At 33.7% G+C, this 19980-nt stretch overlaps 1 protein-coding gene across 3 annotated transcripts; it reads left to right on the top strand.

The window, feature by feature from the left end:
• Positions 1-7716: 7716 nt before the first annotated feature.
• On the top strand, positions 7717-15821 carry LOC107480817 (RNA polymerase II C-terminal domain phosphatase-like 1). Of its 3 annotated transcripts, XM_016100996.3 has the most exons (17): positions 7717-7995; positions 8646-9119; positions 9452-9662; positions 9918-10075; positions 10173-10243; positions 10349-10454; positions 10596-10679; positions 10772-11362; positions 11461-11524; positions 11944-12071; positions 12156-12209; positions 12525-12621; positions 13003-13235; positions 13322-13411; positions 13973-14038; positions 14147-14220; positions 14912-15821. In XM_016100996.3, exons 1-17 carry the CDS (start codon positions 7717-7719, stop codon positions 15018-15020), a joined length of 2889 nt encoding a protein of 962 aa, XP_015956482.1. In that variant the 3' UTR covers positions 15021-15821. The 3 variants fall into 3 exon arrangements, 1 of the variants encoding a protein (XP_015956482.1); XR_002372934.2 differs by lacking the exons at positions 13973-14038; positions 14147-14220; positions 14912-15821 and having other exon boundaries at positions 13003-13085; positions 13159-13235; XR_002372935.2 differs by lacking the exons at positions 13973-14038; positions 14147-14220; positions 14912-15821 and having other exon boundaries at positions 13003-13052; positions 13159-13235.
• Positions 15822-19980: the final 4159 nt, after the last annotated feature.

A 19980-nucleotide genomic window follows, 5' to 3' on the forward strand; every position in this document is an offset into this window, starting at 1 on the left:
GTATTTGCCTTTGTTCTTCATTATGCTTCTAAGTCTCCCAACAAAAAACATAAGTTCATCATCTGAAATATCTTCACTAGACTCACTCTCTTTTGATTCTATTTTTTACTTGAAGGCTATTCCCTTTTTCTTTGAGTCCGGGTTTGTGTGTGTGGCTTCATAGGCAAGGAGTTTTCCTCTCAGCTTATCATAGGTTATAGGGCTTAGGTTATTGCTCTCGGCTAGGACAGTGGCAGTAGTTTTTCATTCCTTTGTGAGGCTTCTAAGAAGTTTTCTCACTAGTGTTTATTCTGAGTAGGTTGTTCCCATAGCATCAAGATTGTTGATTATGATTGAGAATCTTTCAAACACTTCATTAATGCTTTCTCCATCCTTCATATTGAACATCTCGTACTCTTTTCGCACTATATTAATCCTCATTTCTTTGACTTGTTTAATGCCTTCATGTGTAACCTGGAGTTTCTCCCAGATTTCTTTGGCTGTCTTGCATCTAGACACCTTTCAAAGTTGATAGCACAGTGAAGAAGGTTGATGGCTTTAGCATTTAGCTCCATCTTCTTCTTGTCGTCATCATTCTATTTAGCTTCTTCTTTTGGAGTCACCACTCCATCAGCACTTGTTTTTGTTGGAATCTTGGGACCGCTTACAACAATCTTCCATATGTTATAGTCAATGGATTGGATGAAGATCCTCATCCTCTCTTTCCAGTAGGCATAGTTCTTTCCGTTGAAGAAGGGAGGCCTATTGTTTGATTGGCCTTCGGTTAGAGTATAAGCAACTGTGGTTGTGCCCAAATTGTTCGCCATTGGACTTTTGCACCAAGCAGTGAAGCTTGATTCTTGAGACCATAGCAGCTGATACCAATTGAAGGTTGTAAAAGGCTAAGAGAAGGGAGGTTGAATCTATGACCTTTTTTACCTTAATGAAATAACCCTTTTAAAACAAACTTTCAATCTAAATATGTTTGAACTCAGCAGCCGAAAATTTATGAGACAATTTATTTTTGTCTCATGAATATAAAAAAAACAGATCAGGGAAGAGAGAAGTTGACACCATCATGTATCCTGGTTCAGTTGCCTTGTGCAATGCAACCTACATCCAGTCTCCATCATAACAGTGGTGGAATTTTTACTATAATTAAAGTATTACATACACCAATTCTACAAGATTGACACAATCCTTTCACTCTCAAGTTCTAACCTAACTTGACTTGGTTATGCTAATACCTAACTATTCACTCTTAGTGCTAACCCAACTAAGAAAGGGATATCTTACTGGTACAAGATATAAGACACAGATTCAATCTAAAGAAATCTGAAATAACTATAGGCTTTTCACTCATGTGTATCTCTCTGTCTCTTTCCACTCTTAGGCTCTTTCAATGACTCTCTCATTCAGCCTTTTACCTCAAGAAATTATAGAAAGATAAATATTAAAAAGAAAATTACAATCTGTAAAACATGAAGGAGATTGATGCTTCAACAGCCTCTTTGCTATGTGATAAACCAGATTTTCTTGCCTCTGATTTAGTTCCTCGTTCTGGCAGAATGCTCCTTTGACTAGGAAGCACTGTCCAAGTTGATGAACTTCTTCAAAGAATTCTTCTCAGAACATAAATCTCAAAACACTGGTTATCTTTCCTTGGCTTTTGAATGATAAAAAATCTTCTTTTGTATCTCCTTGCATATTGCTGAGTTGCTCTCTCCTAGGTCAACCCTCGAGCTGTGTGCTTTTCCAACTCACCATCTCATTTTTCCAGTTAATCCTCAAAATAAGAACTTAGGTTCTGACCCTTCTTTGTTAACCGAAAGTTACAGGACAGCAGAAACAAATATTTTCAATGGTAAATCCATATCTTAGCCATTGAAACACTACTTAATCCCCAAGACACACTTTTGACAGTAGATACACAATAGTGTTGAACAGAGATCATCTTTTCCAGATAACCTAATTTGGAGTGACAGAGAGTTGAAGATGAAGAGAAGAAAATAAAATGCATGTAGAAGGAAATAAATCACCTTTAGCTTCTGATTTCTCTTAATACGGTTTGATGTGGGTGATTAGACTTCAACCTTTTTACTAAACATTTTCTTTCTTGCTTCTTTGGTGAACAGTTTAGCAGCTAAGCTTTCTCTCTCTTTCTCCGAGTTCTGACCATGAGGGAAAAAGGTGAACGTTGCTTTTAGTGAAAGCAAATTAGAGGGAATTGAATGAGAGATGCAATCGGGCTTGGATCGGTTATCATTCATGCAACCCGTTTGATTTCTTTGGCCCATCTGATTTCATTTGCTTTTATTCCTTTGGGCTTCCTTTGTTTGTATAGCCCATCAACTTTGATTTTCTTGTCTATTTTACTGGACTGCTACAACAAGGAATTTTGGCCTACAACACTCAACCAAAATAATCAAAACTAATTGGATAATTAGCTTAATAATCTAATGTTTGTCATCATCAATTATGTTAGTTAATTTCTTAACTCAACAACACTCCAACTATTGTGAATGTTCGTATCCTGCATTTCTTCTTCTTTTTGACGTTCCTTCTTCTTTTTCGTGTTTCCTCTTTATTGTCGTTTTTTTATTGATGCTATTATTGCTGCATTTTTTCTATTCCTTCTCCTCTCTCCAATGATTTTACAACATTATGTATTTTTTTATTCTTTATTTTATTTTTTTGTTTTTATTTTTATTAAAAGGGTAAAATAAGAAGAATTATGAGAAGATAAAACAAGAAGGAGAATACAAACAATAAAAGAAGAAAAAGATGATGATGATGATAATGAAGAGGAGGAGGAGAAATTTTGAGTTATGCAGAATTTATCAAGAAATAATACTGAAATTTTTAATCGTGACACAAAAATTTTTCAATTTTGACACCAAGATTTCTTAACCGTTACACAAGTTTTTGTTAAAAGGATGAAACAAGAATTATGAGTAACATATTGATGATTTTTTTAGATTTAAATTTTACATGCACGTATTTTTTGTGGATGATTGAGAATTGATTGTGTGCTTATTCTGAATCAAATTCGTATGTCGTAATCATTAATTACTTTCAATGTCATTCTGAGTTAAATGTGCTATGCAGCTTGTTGTCATTCATTTGTATTTGATATAATTAGGTCATATAAAGTAGTTGCAGTGATTCTAGTGTCAATTATACCATATCATGACTTTTTCTGATCTACATTGATTTTGATGTATTTTTGTGGTTGATTGATTATTGTTTGTGTGCTTGTTTTAAATTAGTTTGTGTGTCATCATCATTAAATAATTTTGGTGTCATTTTGAGTTAAATAAGGTGCACTTGATCTCATTGACATGGATTTGATATAATTATTAATTAGGTCATACAATAAAGTTGTAGTAGTTTCCAATGTCATTTAAACCATAGTCATGATTTTTTTTTATCCAAAATTGATTTAGAGCTTGTTTGGGTGAACTCTTAAAAAAATATCGTTTTTTGAGTTATCTTTTTTTTTTAAAAGATATTATGAAAAAGTAAAAGCAATTTTATGTTTGGATATCTCATACAAAAAGATCTTTTTATCTATCAATTATGTTTGGGTATAACGATATAAAAGTATTTTTTATTTATTTATTACATGAAAAATATATTTTTTTAAGGAAAAAAGATCTTTTAAAAAAATATGTAAATTACACCTTTTCAAAAAAGATGTTTTTTATTTTTCTAGAATTTTTATTTTTACTACTAGAAATTTGCCAAAAACGCTAAAAAATAAAAAAAAATTATTGAAAAAATGATCATTTTTTTTATCAAAATAATAATACTCAAACAAGCACTTAAATGTGTTTTTGTGGTTGATTGAATCTTGTTTGTATGCTTATTTTGAATTGAATTTGGATGTCTTCACCATTAAGTAATTTTAGTGTCATTCTTATTTAACTATTTGATATAATTAGATTATACAGGAAAGTTATAGTGGTTCTGGTATCATTTAGGGCATATTCGTTACTTTTTCTTAATTTGATTTCTCTTTTTACCTGCGTTTCTTATTTTAGTTGAAAAATTTGCACGTTTATAGTAATCTTTGTATAAATTTTTAACTTCTTCATTGTGTTAAAATTCATCATAACTTTTGGTACAAATTACTCATCAACATCACACAAAAACAACAAAAATACAAGAAAGCTATAAGTATGACACTATTATAAACTAACAATAGCAAAATTATTCATATTTATAATCAAAAGAATTTTATCAGTTCATTGCTAAATAGAAATGACATAAAAATAAAAAACACAATAATTAATTTATATTTAGTACCAAACGTATAACATAAGAACGAACAAAATCAATCACAAAATCATATATCAAAATAGTCACAACAAAATACACAACACCAAAATTAATTCTAATTTGCATCAAATTATGTTTTAAACAACTCCAAAACTATTATGAAACGTAACAACAATAGATTAATCGAAAAAATAATTCAAACATTCTAGATTCCATTCAAATCCAAATTTTTAATCATTAGTACCAATTTTCACAAAGAAAAAGGAAATTATTCAACTTATATACAAAATTATTACGCGAGTATCAACTACTAACTACATTAATCAAAGAAACAAATCAAACTTTGTCAAGTTGATTCGATCCATAACAACGATCCGATTTACCTTGGTTCAACTGATCAAATCTTGTATCATAAATTATTTTTAAAATTGAATTTGCTATATGTATGACGATAACGATAACGATGATGATGATGGAGAAGGAGAACAAGGAGAAAAAGAAAGGAGAAAAAGAAATTCAAATGAAAAAATGAAAAGAAGAAAAAGAAATTCAAATGATAAAATGAGGAGGAGGAGTAAAAAGATAAAAAAAAAAAAGGGAGAAGAAGAAGTCAACTGTGCGAGTGATGTAAAAAATAGTTTGGTTGAATTTGATTAAATATCTTATTTAGTTATAAAACTTTATTCTTAGCTTAAATTGTTTTATATATATGTATAAATTTTTAGTAAATCGTGTTTAAAATGATCTATTATGATCCTATATTTAAATCATTTTAATTCATGAGAAATTCTCCACATACAAGCGTTTTTTTATACAAGTCTTTACAAGTGCACATTCTTCTTCTTCTTGCACACGTTCCTCTTCCTCTTCCTCTTCTTCTTCTTCTTTTCTTTCGTTTCTTTCCTTCTCTTTCTCCTTTTTCAACCGTTACTGCACGTTTTCACTGCACCTTCTTTTTCTTCTTGTTGCACGTTCTTCTTTCTCTTCTTCTTCTTATTCTTCTTTTCTTTCGTTTCTTACCTTCTCTTTCTCCTTCTTCATTTATGTGCTTTTCTCTCTGTTTTCTTTCTTTGTTATTCTCGATTTCTATTGTTTTTTGACATCAAGCTCTGAAATCGTTTTTGAAGAAGAAGAAGCAGCAGAAGATGAGGAGGAGAAAGAGAAAGAGTTCTGAATTATGCATAAGGTGTACTTCAACAAATTTTGGGTGTATTTCTTAAATCCTTTGGGTGTAGTTTTTGTAATCCTTTGGGTGTATTTCTGTAATCCTTTGGGTGTATTTCTATAATTGTTTGGGTGAATTTCTGTAACAGTTTGGGTGTATTTCTGTAATTGTTTGGGTGTATTTCTGAAGTTCCATTATCTTCAAATTCGGCAAGAAACTCGTTTTCATGGAGGAAGAAGAAGAAGAGTCGTTTATAATGCATGGTGAGTAGCGCGCTTTGAAAACAATAAGTGGTTGAATAACGTGCGTTTATTTACTCTTGAATGTGGGAGTGTAATGCGTGTTTTTTGTTGAACTTGTACCAACTTGTAAGACTTGTAAGCCAAAAAGACTTTTATGTGTAGGATGCCTCTTAATTCATATCAATTTATTATGAAAATATTTATGAAACAAAAGTCAAAATAGGATAATCTAATAATTTACATGAATGTAAATCGTTTATATTTGTAAATAAAATAAGGTAGGTGGACGCGACACATGTATATCCCATTTACACAGTAAACACGTGTATTTATAAATATAAAATTTTTTTTTCTGAAAATAATAAAAAATATCAATATTATTGATAATATTAATAATCCAAATTTTTAGCATGCAATTAGTATTTAAAAAATTGGTAGAAAGAGATTAAAATAGATATGTTTGATCAACTAGTACAAAAAAAAGGAACATAGAAAATTTTAGATTAAATTATCATCCAATTTGATTGATTTAAATTTAAAAAATAAAAAATTTATACATGTTTAAATTCCATGATGAGAATAAATACGATAATTGTGCTCACTCCAAAAAAATAAAAGATGGGAAACATGAAGTTGATGCACCATAAATAAAACAGAAAAAGAAGAAGAGTGTGGGAGATAACCATTTGCCAATTGTTAGAAGAGGTTGATGTGATAAATAAAATAGAGTAATATCTCCCACTTCACGATAGATGTTGATGGGATAAACTTGTTAAGGTGTTTATTTTAAATAAGACTCCAACTTCTTTATGGTTTAAAATAGATTGTTTATCTTCTATATTATTTAAAATTGTTCATTTTTTCTATTATTTAAAACATTCTATTTTTAAAAGTTTGATCCAATTTAAATTATTAATATTTTTTATTATTTTTAAAATAAAATTTAATATTATATAGTGTAAACGAGATATGTAAAAATTAAAAAATGACACATATTTCGTTTACACAATAAACAAAATACGCGCAAAATTATCTCATTTATTTACAATATAAATGAAATAAAAAATAGATATTTATTTCAACACCTAAAGATGCGTTGACTTGAGATATTGATATTTTTTGTTTCGTGGAATAGATACAAGATATTGTTAAAATGTAATTAATAATTAATAAACTAACAATTTCTAATGTGTGTGTATATATATATTAATATAAAAAATAATACCAACGTTTTGGAGAAAATAAAGCCACCACGAAAAAGTTGGAAGAAAAGAAAAACACTAATGACTCCGTCTCCGTGTCAAAGTAAAAAAGAAGAGGAATAATTTAAAGCAGCTAAATATATCAATAAATCATGTTTAATTAACTGTTTTACTGCATAAGCGTAAATCTTCACATAATTAATCCGAGGAAAAAGGTACGATATTTAGGTTTCCGCCCAATTGACCTTGTAAAATTATAAAATAGACCCATCTCTTTTATTTATTTTTTCTTTATTTATTTGGCAGCGGCTTACGCAATTGGAAGTAGTAGTACTATTTTTTGACCTTTCGTTTTCTGGATCTAGGGTTTCTCTTTCTGACGACTCCGCTTCCTCAATTTTCATCATCATCATCAACAACAACAAAATCTTCAAATATCCCCCAAAGTTATCAAACCCTAGCTAGCGCCACCAACAAATCTGAACACGCGAAACAAGAACCGTTCACGATCGAGGAGAGATTCGCGATCATCGACTGCTGTTAGGGTTCTTGGAAAAAAAAACATTGATTTTTTTTCTTTTTCTCCCAGTCACCGTCGTCATCATCACCACCACCTTCAATCACGGATCTAAGACTTTACCCTGTGGAACAAAAAAAGTGGCCTTAATTATGATTTATTTTTTGTCATACATATCTCAGTTGCTGATAATGCGAAAATTCAGATGAATCTTAAAGCATTCTTGACGAGAAAACACTTTTTTGCCCCCTTTTACTTACACGGAATCTTGATGAAATTCCAAAGAATCTTGCTTGAGATTTGAAGGGAACGAAAAAAGAAAAAACAGAAATGTATAAATCGGTGGTGTACAAGGGGGATGTGGTGTTGGGTGAGGTTGATTTATACCCAGAAGAGAACAACAACAACTACTTGAAGCACAAGAACATCGATGTGAGAGAAATCAGAATAACTCACTTCTCGCAACCCAGTGAGAGGTGCCCACCACTTGCAGTGCTTCACACCGTCACATCTTGCGGTGTTTGCTTCAAAATGGAGTCAAAGAACTTGCAGACACAACAACAGGACGCGCTCTCACACTTGCACTCCTTGTGTATAAAGGAGAATAAGGTATATATTAACTAAACATGAACACTTGGTAAAAAGTTAAAAGCAGCAACACTAAAATCCCACCATGTTACAGAACAATTTGACTCTGGACAGAATCTGACAGGACTGCCACTGGAATCTTTGGATAATAAAACCAGTTGTGTTATTAATCTTTCAAGGGTTTTGTAATAATTTGCCTGAACTTACTAAATCTGCTGTTTTGAACCCAGATGCTGAAGGGGATTGGCTAATTAGTCAGTTAACACAAGACAACCTGTATTCAATGTTCCTTTTTAAACTGAACCGGGTTTCATGATGTTCAATGAGCCTATTTGATGAGGACTGTGTTTCTTGTTGATCTTGTACTGATGTTTGCAAGGGCTTGGTTGTTATGTGGAGAAGTATGAGATGATAGTGTAGTTTAGATTCTCTGGCTGACTGAATATTAAACTCAAGATATATTGAGAGATTTGGTTTCAGTAAAAAATGCACTAAATGTTTCTCTAACTTGAACTGATTGTTGAATTTGACGAGCTTGTGTCATCATGCAAATGATATGATTGAATAAAATATTTATGTGTGCCATTTACTTTGTATATTTTATTTCAGATTACTTGAATTTTACACATGATAATCTTTTCTTTTTTACTTTTTTTTTTTGGTCTCTGCAGACTGCTGTGATGCCACTAGGAGGAGGAGAAGAAATACATTTGGTTGCAATGTATTCGCGGCATAACGACAGGCCATGTTTTTGGGGATTCATTGTTGCCTCTGGACTCTATGATTCATGCCTTGTGATGTTAAACCTTAGATGTTTGGGTATAGTGTTTGATCTGGATGAAACACTTATAGTAGCAAATACAATGCGTTCATTTGAGGATAGAATTGAGGCACTCCAAAGGAAAATAAACTCCGAGGTAGATCTGCAACGAATTTCAGGCATGCAGGCTGAGGTCAAGCGCTACCTAGATGACAAGAATATATTAAAGCAATACGTTGAAAATGATCAAGTTGTTGATAATGGGAAAGTAATAAAAGTTCAACCTGAGATTGTTCCAGCATTATCTGACAGTCATCTACCTATAGTTCGACCTCTGATACGGTTACCAGAAAAGAACATTATTCTTACACGAATAAATCCGCAGGTATATAGTGTTCTATTATGAAATAAGTTAGTTATACCTGCTTTAACATTTCCGGATTTGTGTGCTACCTGTTTTCAAATGATTTTCTAGTTACATGCTTATTTCTTTGTTGAGTCAAGTAAAAACTTGACACCTGACTTCTGCATCATACTATTGTTTGGATGACAAAGCAATGTGGTTTTTACTTTGAAGTGTTTTAAACTGTTCTTTGCTGCAATGCTTGATCTGATGATGTAAAGAAGAATAGAGATTATGTGAACTTATCTATGTTACTGACATATAGCATTATATTTGACCAAATCATTAGTCTAACAAAACTTGTGTTTGAAAAGATTCGTGATACAAGTGTCCTTGTGAGGCTGAGACCTGCGTGGGAAGATCTTCGTGGTTACCTGACAGCAAGAGGGCGCAAGCGTTTTGAGGTTTATGTTTGCACAATGGCTGAAAGGGATTATGCTCTAGAAATGTGGAGACTTCTTGATCCAGATCTGAATCTGATAAATTCTAAAGAACTATTAGATCGTATTGTGTGTGTTAAAGCTGGTAAGCAGCAAGCATGATTTTCTGTTCTGTTAGTTCTGTTTTTTACTTGTAACTTTTATAAAATTAAATGAAGCACCTAGGAAAAGTAAATCTTAAGGATTTAGACAGATAGCTTATCTTTTAAGTTCTCCCATCTACATTTGATGTGGAGATGTGCTTATTTATGCTTCGTTATTATACTATACTGTGTGTACTGCTCCTGCTGCTGTATCATTTATTTGAGATGTTGTTTTTGTTTTGGTAATATGATAATAGGTTTGAAAAAGTCATTATTCAACGTCTTCCAAGATGGTTTTTGCCATCCGAAGATGGCATTGGTCATTGATGATCGCTTGAAAGTTTGGGATGAGAAAGATCAACCACGGGTGCATGTTGTCCCTGCCTTTGCTCCATACTATGCCCCTCAAGCTGAAGTAAATTTGCTTTCTCATATCATTGGAAACTTGGTTGCATATATTAATTTCATCTGTTCTTGGTTTTATGAACTAAATTAATCTACTTTTCATGTAGGCAAATAACGCTGTACCTGTCTTGTGTGTTGCAAGGAATGTAGCTTGCAATGTTAGGGGTGGCTTCTTTAAGTAAGAGTTGAACCTTTTAAAATTGTTTTGTTCAGTTATTTTCACACCTGAAATAAATGACAGGGGTAAGCAGGATTCAAGTACCTGACTGAAATATTGTGACAGGGACTTTGATGACGGTCTTTTACAAAAGGTTCCTCAAATTGCCTACGAAGATGATATAAAAGATATACCTTCTGCTCCTGATGTGAGCAATTATCTTGTTGCAGAGGTTAGTTTAGCTTTATATATAAGTATACTTGTGCTACTACCTCTAATATTCAGGGTTTATACTGTTCAGATTTAATTTTAACCAGAACTTGTATCATTAATTTTTTGTTATATGACATATTCATGTAATTTTGTTACTCAGGATGATGCATCTGCTCTTAATGGAAACAGAGATCCACTTTCATTTGATGGGATGGCAGATGCTGAGGTAGAAAGAAGATTAAAGGTATCAACCAGAGTTCTGAATGATCTTATGAGACTAGTTATCTATGAAGCATTGCACCTGAAAAGTGTCTTATGTTTCTTTCTTGTTGTTAGGATGCAATATCTGCCGTGTCAGCCATTCCGGCAATAACTGCTAATCTTGATCCCAGGCTTACTTCTTCTCTTCAGTACACAATGGCATCTTCTGGTTCAGGTCCGCTCCCAGCAGCACAAGCATCTATGATGCAATTTCCCAGTGTACAGTACCCTCAACAAGCAACACTAGTAAAGCCAATGGTTCAGACTGCCCCTTCAGAACCAAGTTTGCATGGTTCTCCTGCTAGAGAAGAAGGTGAAGTACCTGAATCAGAATTAGACCCAGACACAAGGCGTAGGCTTCTCATATTACAACATGGACAAGATACAAGGGAACACACACCTAGTGAGCCTTCTTTTCCCGTTAGACAGCCTGTGCAAGTTTCTGCCCCGCCACGTGTGCCACCACGTGGGGGATGGTTTCCTGTAGAAGAGGAGATTGGTCCCCAGCAGCTAAACAGGGTAATACCTAGAGAATTCCCTGTAGATACCGAACCCTTGCGTATTGAGAAGCACCGACCGCCTCATCCGCCCTTTTTCCCTAAGGTTGATAATTCTGTTTCCCCCGATAGAGTTCTCCATGAGAGCCACCAAAGATTGCCAAAGGAGGTAATGATTATGTTTAAGTGTATAGCTTATAGTTTGAGGTTATGAAGTAGGGTCAGACTTATTAGTGGTACTCTGACATGGTGAACATTTTGTTGCAGATGTATCATAGAGATGATCGCACAAGATTAAGCCAAGCACCCTCTAGTTATCATTCTTTCTCCGGTAAGCTATATCACCTGGTACTGTGTTTGGTTGTTTCTCCAGCATTTTCACATTTGTTCCCCTTTTTTTTTATATATGTATTAGTGGTTTTTGGCTGCAGTTTTTTGGCTTTTATAACCTAATTTCAGTGGAATTTTGTTTTTGTTGGTATTGTCAATTAAGATGATTGCTTAAAAAAAAAAAAGTTCAGGTTGCTTTAGCATTTTTAATTAAGTTTGGTTTTTCAGTTAACTTGTGCTGTCACAGATTTATTTATGTATAATTTGCAACTATATCCATTTTTTTTAGTTGTTTCTTCAGATAATTCCTGTTGTTTTTCTTTATCCACATCTTCATGGGTCGTAAAACATTAAAGAAAAATTATATAAACCCAAAAATCTTTCCTATTCATATGACATTTTGTTGTGGTTGTTATGAAGGTGATGATAACTCCTTGAGTAGGTCATCTTCCAGCCACAAGGATCTTGAATCTGAAAGTCATTCTCCATTGTCCGCGGATACTCCAGTTGGTGTATTGCAGGAAATAGCACTGAAGTGTGGAACTAAGGTGAGCCAGTGTATTTATCTGTCAAAAAATTAGATATTGTGATACTAATGTACTATTTAACATTTATTTCTTTTATGTGATCAGGTGGAATTTAAGTCATGTTTGGTTGCCAGCACAGAACTGCAGTTCTCCATTGAGGTATCTTCGATCCTGATAAGCAAAATTTTCTGATCACTTGTTGGCTACTTTGCTCAAATTTTCTTCATTTTTAGTTTTTGTTGTAACAAATTATGGTTACTTACAATTTTTTTTAAAATATAACATTAGGATTAATTTTCTTCTTTCTTGAATCTCTGAATTTGTCTGATATTTATTTCTACCTATGACTAATTTAGCGGTAGAAATTGATTTTGTCTTACATATTGGACACTGTATTATTTAGTTGAGGTTGGGAGTCACAATGAATATATTTAGTTCAGAGTGTTGTCACTTGATGATATTGTTCAATTGCAGGCATGGTTTTCTGGAAGAAAAGTTGGTGAAGGATTTGGAAGATCTAGAAAGGAAGCCCAGCATAGAGCTGCTGAGCATTCTATTAAACAGTTGGCTGGTATGATATATTTTAGTTCTTGAAATGTAATTTGCTACGTCAATTTTGTGGAATATGTTTTTTCCAGTTAAGTAATATGATTAGGGAAAATGACTTGATTCCAAGGTAGGGTAAATATATTATTAGAGTTAACTGATAAGAATATAATTTACAAATTGAAATTCCAATAAGACACTAAACATCTTAAATATGTCATGTATAACCCTAGTACCTAGCAGTGGATGATAAAGGCCAATAATGATTAAACAATGTTATTTAAATGGAACATGTTGCTTGCTAACGTTTCTTGATGATTGTGTTCTTATATGAGCCTGCCCCTCCATAGGATGGAAAGATATGTTGGTAATTAATGTGGCTTGATAATTTTGGATGTGTTTGTAGATATATATTTGTCTCGTGCTAAAGCTGAAACTGGTTCTACATATGGAGATGTGAGTGGGTTTCAAGCAAATGACAACGGTTATGTGGGTAATATTAATTCTATTGGTAATCAGCCATTGTCTAAAGAAGAATCCTTCTCATTTTCAACTGCATCAGATCCATCAAGGGTTCTAGATCCAAGGTTGGAAGTTTCTAAGAGGTCGATGGGTTCTGTCTCTGCCCTCAAAGAATTGGTAAGATTTTAGTACATCAACCTCCAATTTGATCCCATAATATTTGTCGTTTGTGTTAACCATAACATCTACATAAATTTCATCAGTGCATGATGGAGGGTCTTGGTGTCAGTTTTCAATCTCCGCCTGCTCCAGTTTCATTGAATCCAATTCAGAAAGATGAAATACATGCCCAGGTTAGTAAATGAATATGATTCAGTGATTGGAGCAAATTGTTTTTTTTTTTTAAATTAATTTTTTATAAAAGAAGAAATATTATTAAGTATTAAGAAGGAGAGGTTATTAAAAGGCATGTTGGAGTAGAGACCCTGGATTTACAAAGGATTAGGATAGACAAAAAAATTACAACCCTGCTAATTTCGCAGGATAGTTATATCTCTTCCCTAGCTGGTAGTTGTTTATATATGTGTTCTATTCATTTTCCTTTGTGGGGAATGTGAAGACTGTCATTTGCTGATCCCATGAAATATCAGAACTATTATTTTTATAATTCTTGCATTATTTGAAGAGTGACTATTGGATGGAGCTTCTTTTTACTTTTTGGACTCTGGTCTCATGTAGGGAGGGGTAATGGTCTTTTTTATAACATACTTGTAGACTGTAGGGATTATAAACTGATGAGCAAGCCTTCTCTGCCTTCTACAACGTTATCCGCATTTGATGATATTGTTTAATTCAACTTTTTGTTGATAAAAAAAGGTAACAACCTTGTGGCATTTTTTTACACATGATTTCAGGTCGAAATAGATGGCCAAGTGTTTGGTGAAGGGATTGGATTAACATGGGATGAGGCTAAAATGCAGGTATCTTGTTTTATATGGTTACAAGATATTTTATTTTTTATGAGAGTTTTTTCTTTGCATTTTGGTAACTTTTTACATATGGAGCGCTAAGCTGCATTCTTTCTTCAGGCTGCCGAGAAGGCACTTGGAAGTCTAAGAACAATGCTTGGTCAAAGCATTCCGAAACGGCAGGGTTCTCCCAGGTATGCCGCTTTGACTACAGATCAAGTATATTTAGTTTTTGCATACTTTCTGCTGCATATTGAGGTATTTACTCCGTGTATGTATATTAGTTTCCGATGTTGTGTTTACTAGGTCCCTAGCATGTTGTTTGCACCTAGTGTAATTTAGTAGTCCATCTTCATAAAGCTGGTAGCAATATAGACCTGCTTGCAATCTATATGATATACTCTTACAACCCATAACTTGAAATTGAAGTTTGTATGGTGGAGTAAATGGTACTTAGGCTGCTGCTGGCAGATAATCATCAAAGAAAATTTACTGGACAAACTGATATACAGATAAAATTGGTTTTAGTAGTGGGCTGTTTATTTTTTTAATTAAAAAGAAAAAACTCACTATTATTATTAGTGTATTGAACTCAGGCTCTCCTTCTGAGGTTTAGTAAAACTCAGCCTGACTCCCCTTTATTTCCGATAATATACATTGGTCTTCTCTGAAATTTGGTTGCAGTACTCGGTACTTGTAAAATATTACACTAGATTCTTTTGTAAACAGAACACTTACCTCCTCTTAAGGGAGGTCAGAATCCATTTCCCCAAATCTTCCAGAGGGGTCAATGTAATTATTATTCCTGGCCAATTCTACAACGATGTCCTTTAGTGATATTTCTTTAAAATCTCTCATGGTTTATAATTATTCTTGTGTGAATAGGCCAGTGCATGGTTTGCCAAATAAACGTTTGAAGCATGACTATCCCCGGACTCTTCAACGAATTCCTTCTTCTGCAAGATATCCCAGGAATGCGCCTCCAGTTCCTTGATACGAGTGACATGCTTTTCATCTAACCTGTTGGTGTGGCCGTCGTTGGGGCATGTATATGTTAATGATTCGACATTTCTATCAGACGGCTGCTGCCTAAGTGGATGCTCTTGCCCTCGGTCTTTTTTTGTAACCGAGGCCAAAGCCAACAAGTAAAACACCCACTTTTTGTATCAATGTAAAGATTCTCACTGATCTTGGGTGAGATGGAAGATACTCCAAAGATGTTTGTAAGATATGCACACGTCGATCTACTACCAAGGCAAAACACATTCATATTTGGCTTGTGTGTGTATCTGGAAATGCTGGGGCCAGTTCACAAGACCAAGACCAAGATACATGAGACAAGCCCCTGTCTTACATCACATGCATTTCTGTGATTTGTATACTTGTTGGTGCAGCATATCAGAGTTTAGGCTTTATTGGAATTGAGAGCATTGATTCAGCATTTAATGGTACAAGCCATTCGGTACAGTACAGGTCTCTGATTAATGGAGTAGGTTTTCACGAATCTAACCGGTTAATAGGTTTTTCATCCAACTAATTTTACCATCATCCACCTCTCTTGAAGATACTGACAGAGTTTGAGGTTGGTGAATTTGGATTAGGACTTTAAGGGAGTGTTTCTAGTCCGTTTTATTCTTTTTTCTTTTGTCCCGGGTGGGAGGTGGGGGAAAGAAATCAATCAATCCAAATAATGGGATTGATTTTGAATTGACTCGATTGATTGGTTTATATCTAAAATTTTTGTAAAATACAAATTAATAACTCGGAAATTCATGTACCACAAAAAATTGCTTTAGAGGTTATTAAATTGAACTTAAATTGTTTTATGCCAAAAAAAAATGCAATACAGTATAATCAACGTAAAGATTTTGGTGATTTCACTTGAAGTGATATTTATCAGCAAATGCTCAAATCTGTACTCCAAATTTCATGGCCGGGTCAAACTGAGTCAGAATAGTTCTTTAGATTTCAATCTAATCAAATTCTAAACTAGATAATGTGCACCATGTTGGTTTCTAATTTGATGAAATATTGTGCTATTCACCCAGATTATTTGAGGAGAATTTAAAGTTATGTTTCTTAAACGTCACCATTTAAAAAAATGAATAAAAATATACACAAAAGACTATAGATGAAACAAAAGTAAACTAAGAAAATTTTAAAATAGCTTGATATGGCTCAAAGATTGAATCGGCTAATTTTTTTTAGAGATGGAGGAATATTGTGTGTAATCTAGTGTAATAGTTTATTACTGAGTTTTTTCTAGGTGAATCTAATATGGATTTTAATTTTTTGTTTAAATTTTAATTAACAAGTTGGAGTCTCAAATTTGAGGGATAATAAAATTTGTAAAGAAATTTGATAGTTAGATTTTACGGTGTACAAATAAAAAAATCCCTTAAAATAATCTTTAATATTAGATTAATTTAAATATAACTCTAGCTAATTAATTTAATTTTTTTTATTTTTTATTTTATTTGGTTAGTCATAAAAAAAAATAAGAAGATCCAAATAACACATAAAAAATTTAAAATAAAAATAACAAATCAAATCCTCAGATTTATATATTAAAATAAAAATTAAAAATAACAAATTTGAGACTCATATTTGTAGTTATCACATAAAAAAAAAAAAACTCTCCAAATTTTAACATTGCTAAAAAACATCGTTGGAAGGCCAACATTAAAATTAAAAAGCAGATTGTATCAGCAAGTCAAAATTGTCCTTTTCTTATCTAATATTTTGTTGTTCTGTCATAAAGTGACAGCCATATAGTGTGGTTTTTATAACCCACACTTACTAACCGGTAAGTATACTGGGTCGTACTAAGTAATATTTTATGTGAGTAAGGGTCGATTCCACGAGTATTGATGGATCAAGCAACAATAGTGTTTGATAGGATTAGTCAGGCAAACAGAAAAAAGTGTTTTGGTATTCAAAGAACATTAAACACAGACAAATAAATAAGTTGGGAATAATATAATGAGAAGATAGTTAAGGTTTCAGAGTTATCTATTTTTTCGGATTAATTTTTATTACTTACTAATTTAATTATGCAAGATATAATTTTATGGCAAACTATATGCGACTAGGCCCTAATTCCTTAGACCTTCCTAGTCTCCTCTAAAATTCATTAACTGCCAATTCCTTGGTCAGTTACTTCCAATTAGAGGGTAAAAATCAATTTTCAGTTTATATGCCACAAAAATTCTAATTACCCAAAAATAAGGAGATCATATGTCACGTATCCCATTAAATCCAAATAATTAAAATTTAGGATAATATGTTTCCAAGCTGTTGTTCAAGTAAAGAGTTTTTCCAAGTTTTACAAGAACTCAATGAGAACATGGGTCATACTTCCGTTCCACCCAATATTCATTAAATTAAGAGCAAAAATAATTATTGAAATGTAGATCAAAACATGAACGAATTAGAAAGATCAAACGAATTAATCCATTACAAATAGACAGAGCTCCTAACCTTAACAATGAAAGATTAGTTGCTCATGGTTCAGAGAAGAAAAATAAGGGTTCTNNCTAAAAGATAAGATTTGAATTTAAATTCGAATTAATTAACAGATTTTCAGTTGATGGTTGGGGACCACTTGCTTTGTCCATTCTGCAGCTTCTGATCTGTGTTTTCTGGGCTGGAAAATGGGTCAAAACAGCCCAAAATTTGTAACCAGCGTCATTTGTATTTTTGCAGATCGTGCATATGACGCGTCCGCGTCGTCCACGCGCTCGTGTCATTTGTGTATATTCCAGTCCACGCGATCGCGTCATTGCGATTTCTCCATTCCGCGCGGTCGCGTGAGCCATGCGTCCGCGTCGGTCTTCACTGGTCATCTCTTTGGTTTCTTCTTTTTCTCTGCAGAAACTTCATCAAATCCCTCCGAATGCTACCTAAAATAAATAAATTTGCATAAAACTCAAAATAGCATCCATAGTGGCTAAAATATAATTAATTCTTAATTAAACTCAACAAATTAGATGCAAATTCACTAGGAAAAGATAGATAAGATGCTCACGCATCACAACACTAAACTTAAACTGTTGCTTGTCCTCAAGCAACCAAAACTAATATAGGCTTATGATGTGAATTTGCATGAGAATGAGAGTTCGATTAAGCTCATGTCTCTTTTTATAGTGGGGTTTATAACTGTAATCTTGGATAGGTTTGGCATCTCACTCTTCTTTGAATCAGAAGAATGTTAATGTCATTCGGAATTAGAATCCGGATAATATTATGAATTCTCTGATCTTTATATTTCAGTTTAATCCTTGAACACAGCAACATTTACTTTAATTTGTTTTTCTTTGGTGCTTTGCACCTTTAGCCTAGCCGTGACTTTAAATGTTTTGTCTCAAGAGTTACTTGACACAGAAACACCACAAGCACTTAACTGGGGAACTCCCTTTGAGTTTTGATTTTTCTTTCAGTTACTCCCAGACAGTGGTGCTCAAAGCTTTTGGCATACTCTGTTAAACGCACTTGGTCTCGACTCTAAGTGTTCTGTCTCAAGGATTACTTGACACAGTCACACCACAAGCATATGACTAGGGAAACAACTCTTTTGAGCTTTTAATCATGTCTGACCTCCCTAGTCATTGATGCTAGGAGTCTTGGACCTTGCTTTTATTAATATTTATTTATTTATATAATGATTTTTTCTTTTGCTGTTTCTTTTGCTTCAAGGATTAAATTTTTGTTTATTTCAGAGAAGTCATAATAATTCTCTAAATTCCTGTTCCTTATACATCAACATCACTTGATTCAAATTCAAATATGCACTGTTCATATCATGCATTCAAAAATCACAGAAAATACCACCACATTTAAGTAAATAAGATTATTCTTAGAATTAAACTCAATTTCTCATGCAATACATCACTTTTTTTTTCTTTTTAGATTCAAGTTCAATGAGTAGTACATGAAACATCTTTTCAGCATTAAAGAAATTAAAAAAAAAAACTAGTCCTAGAATTCTAACTAATAAAAGATCATGAAACAAACAAAGTAAAATAGCAGAAAATCGGAACATAACATAGAAAAAGAAAGGAGGAACAAAAATGAAAGGAACTCAACCACCTTAGTTATCCTAGTGGTCGCTTTATTTTTCAGGTTGTGCTCCTCCGTGAAGATGATTCGCCTCCCTTTTGGTGCCAGAAAACCAATAAGCGCAGCGTCCAACAACACCAAACTTAAAGGTTTGCTTGTCCTCAAGCAAATAGGAACTAAAAATAGAAGAGACAAATATTATGAGGAGAGAAAAATAAAAGGATAAAAGAATAAGAGAGAATTAGGATTGGGGGAGAGAGAGAAAGAAAACTGGGCGGCGCAAGCGACGCGACCGCGTGGGGCACGCGTTCGTGTGGGTCGCGAAATTTCCATAATGACGCGTAAGTGTCAGGCACGCGTCCGTGTGCCCTGGTTTTTGTGCGATTCGCGTGAAGCCAGCCGAGCGCCCGCGCGACTCTCTGTTCACTTGGCTTGGGAGCCAATTATTCATACGACGCGTTCGCGTCATGCACGCGTCCGCGTGGATGGCCAAATGTGCAATTGACGCGGCCGCGTCAGGGACGCGTCTGCGTGACCAAATTTGTGCTTCTAGCACACTTCCTGCCCCAAGTCAGCACAACTCTCTGCCCAAACACTCTTTTACGTCGAATTTGCAGGTCACGCGTCCGCGTGAAGGGCGAAAATCACAAACAACGCGAACGCGTGGAGTACGTGACCGCGTGGGATCGTTTGTGCGAAATGCTCCATTCCTGCGTCACTCCCGCGCAACTCTATGTCAAATAACATTTTTTTTCACGCACACATAAGTGACGCATCCGCGTCAATGATGCTATCGCGTCGTGTGCCCATTTTTTTTTAAATGTTTGGTTCCTGGGAGAACATAGCTGCATGATCAGAAAATTAGTAAGAACTCAATAAAATAAAATAACTAAGAG

The sequence above is a fragment of the Arachis duranensis genome, chromosome 3 (assembly GCF_000817695.3).
Source record: "Arachis duranensis cultivar V14167 chromosome 3, aradu.V14167.gnm2.J7QH, whole genome shotgun sequence".
Classification (NCBI taxonomy): Eukaryota; Viridiplantae; Streptophyta; class Magnoliopsida; order Fabales; family Fabaceae; genus Arachis; species Arachis duranensis.

What these genes read in the sequence shown, in the direction of transcription:
- LOC107480817 (XM_016100996.3), top strand. Translation starts at nt 7,717, where the DNA reads ATGTATAAATCGGTGGTGTACAAGGGGGATGTGGTGTTGGGTGAGGTT. An exon ending in TGTGTATAAAGGAGAATAAG is followed by an intron (nt 7,996 to 8,645) that starts GTATATATTAAC and finishes TGGTCTCTGCAG; the next exon opens with ACTGCTGTGATGCCACTAGG. An exon ending in GCAATTATCTTGTTGCAGAG is followed by an intron (nt 10,455 to 10,595) that starts GTTAGTTTAGCT and finishes TTTGTTACTCAG; the next exon opens with GATGATGCATCTGCTCTTAA.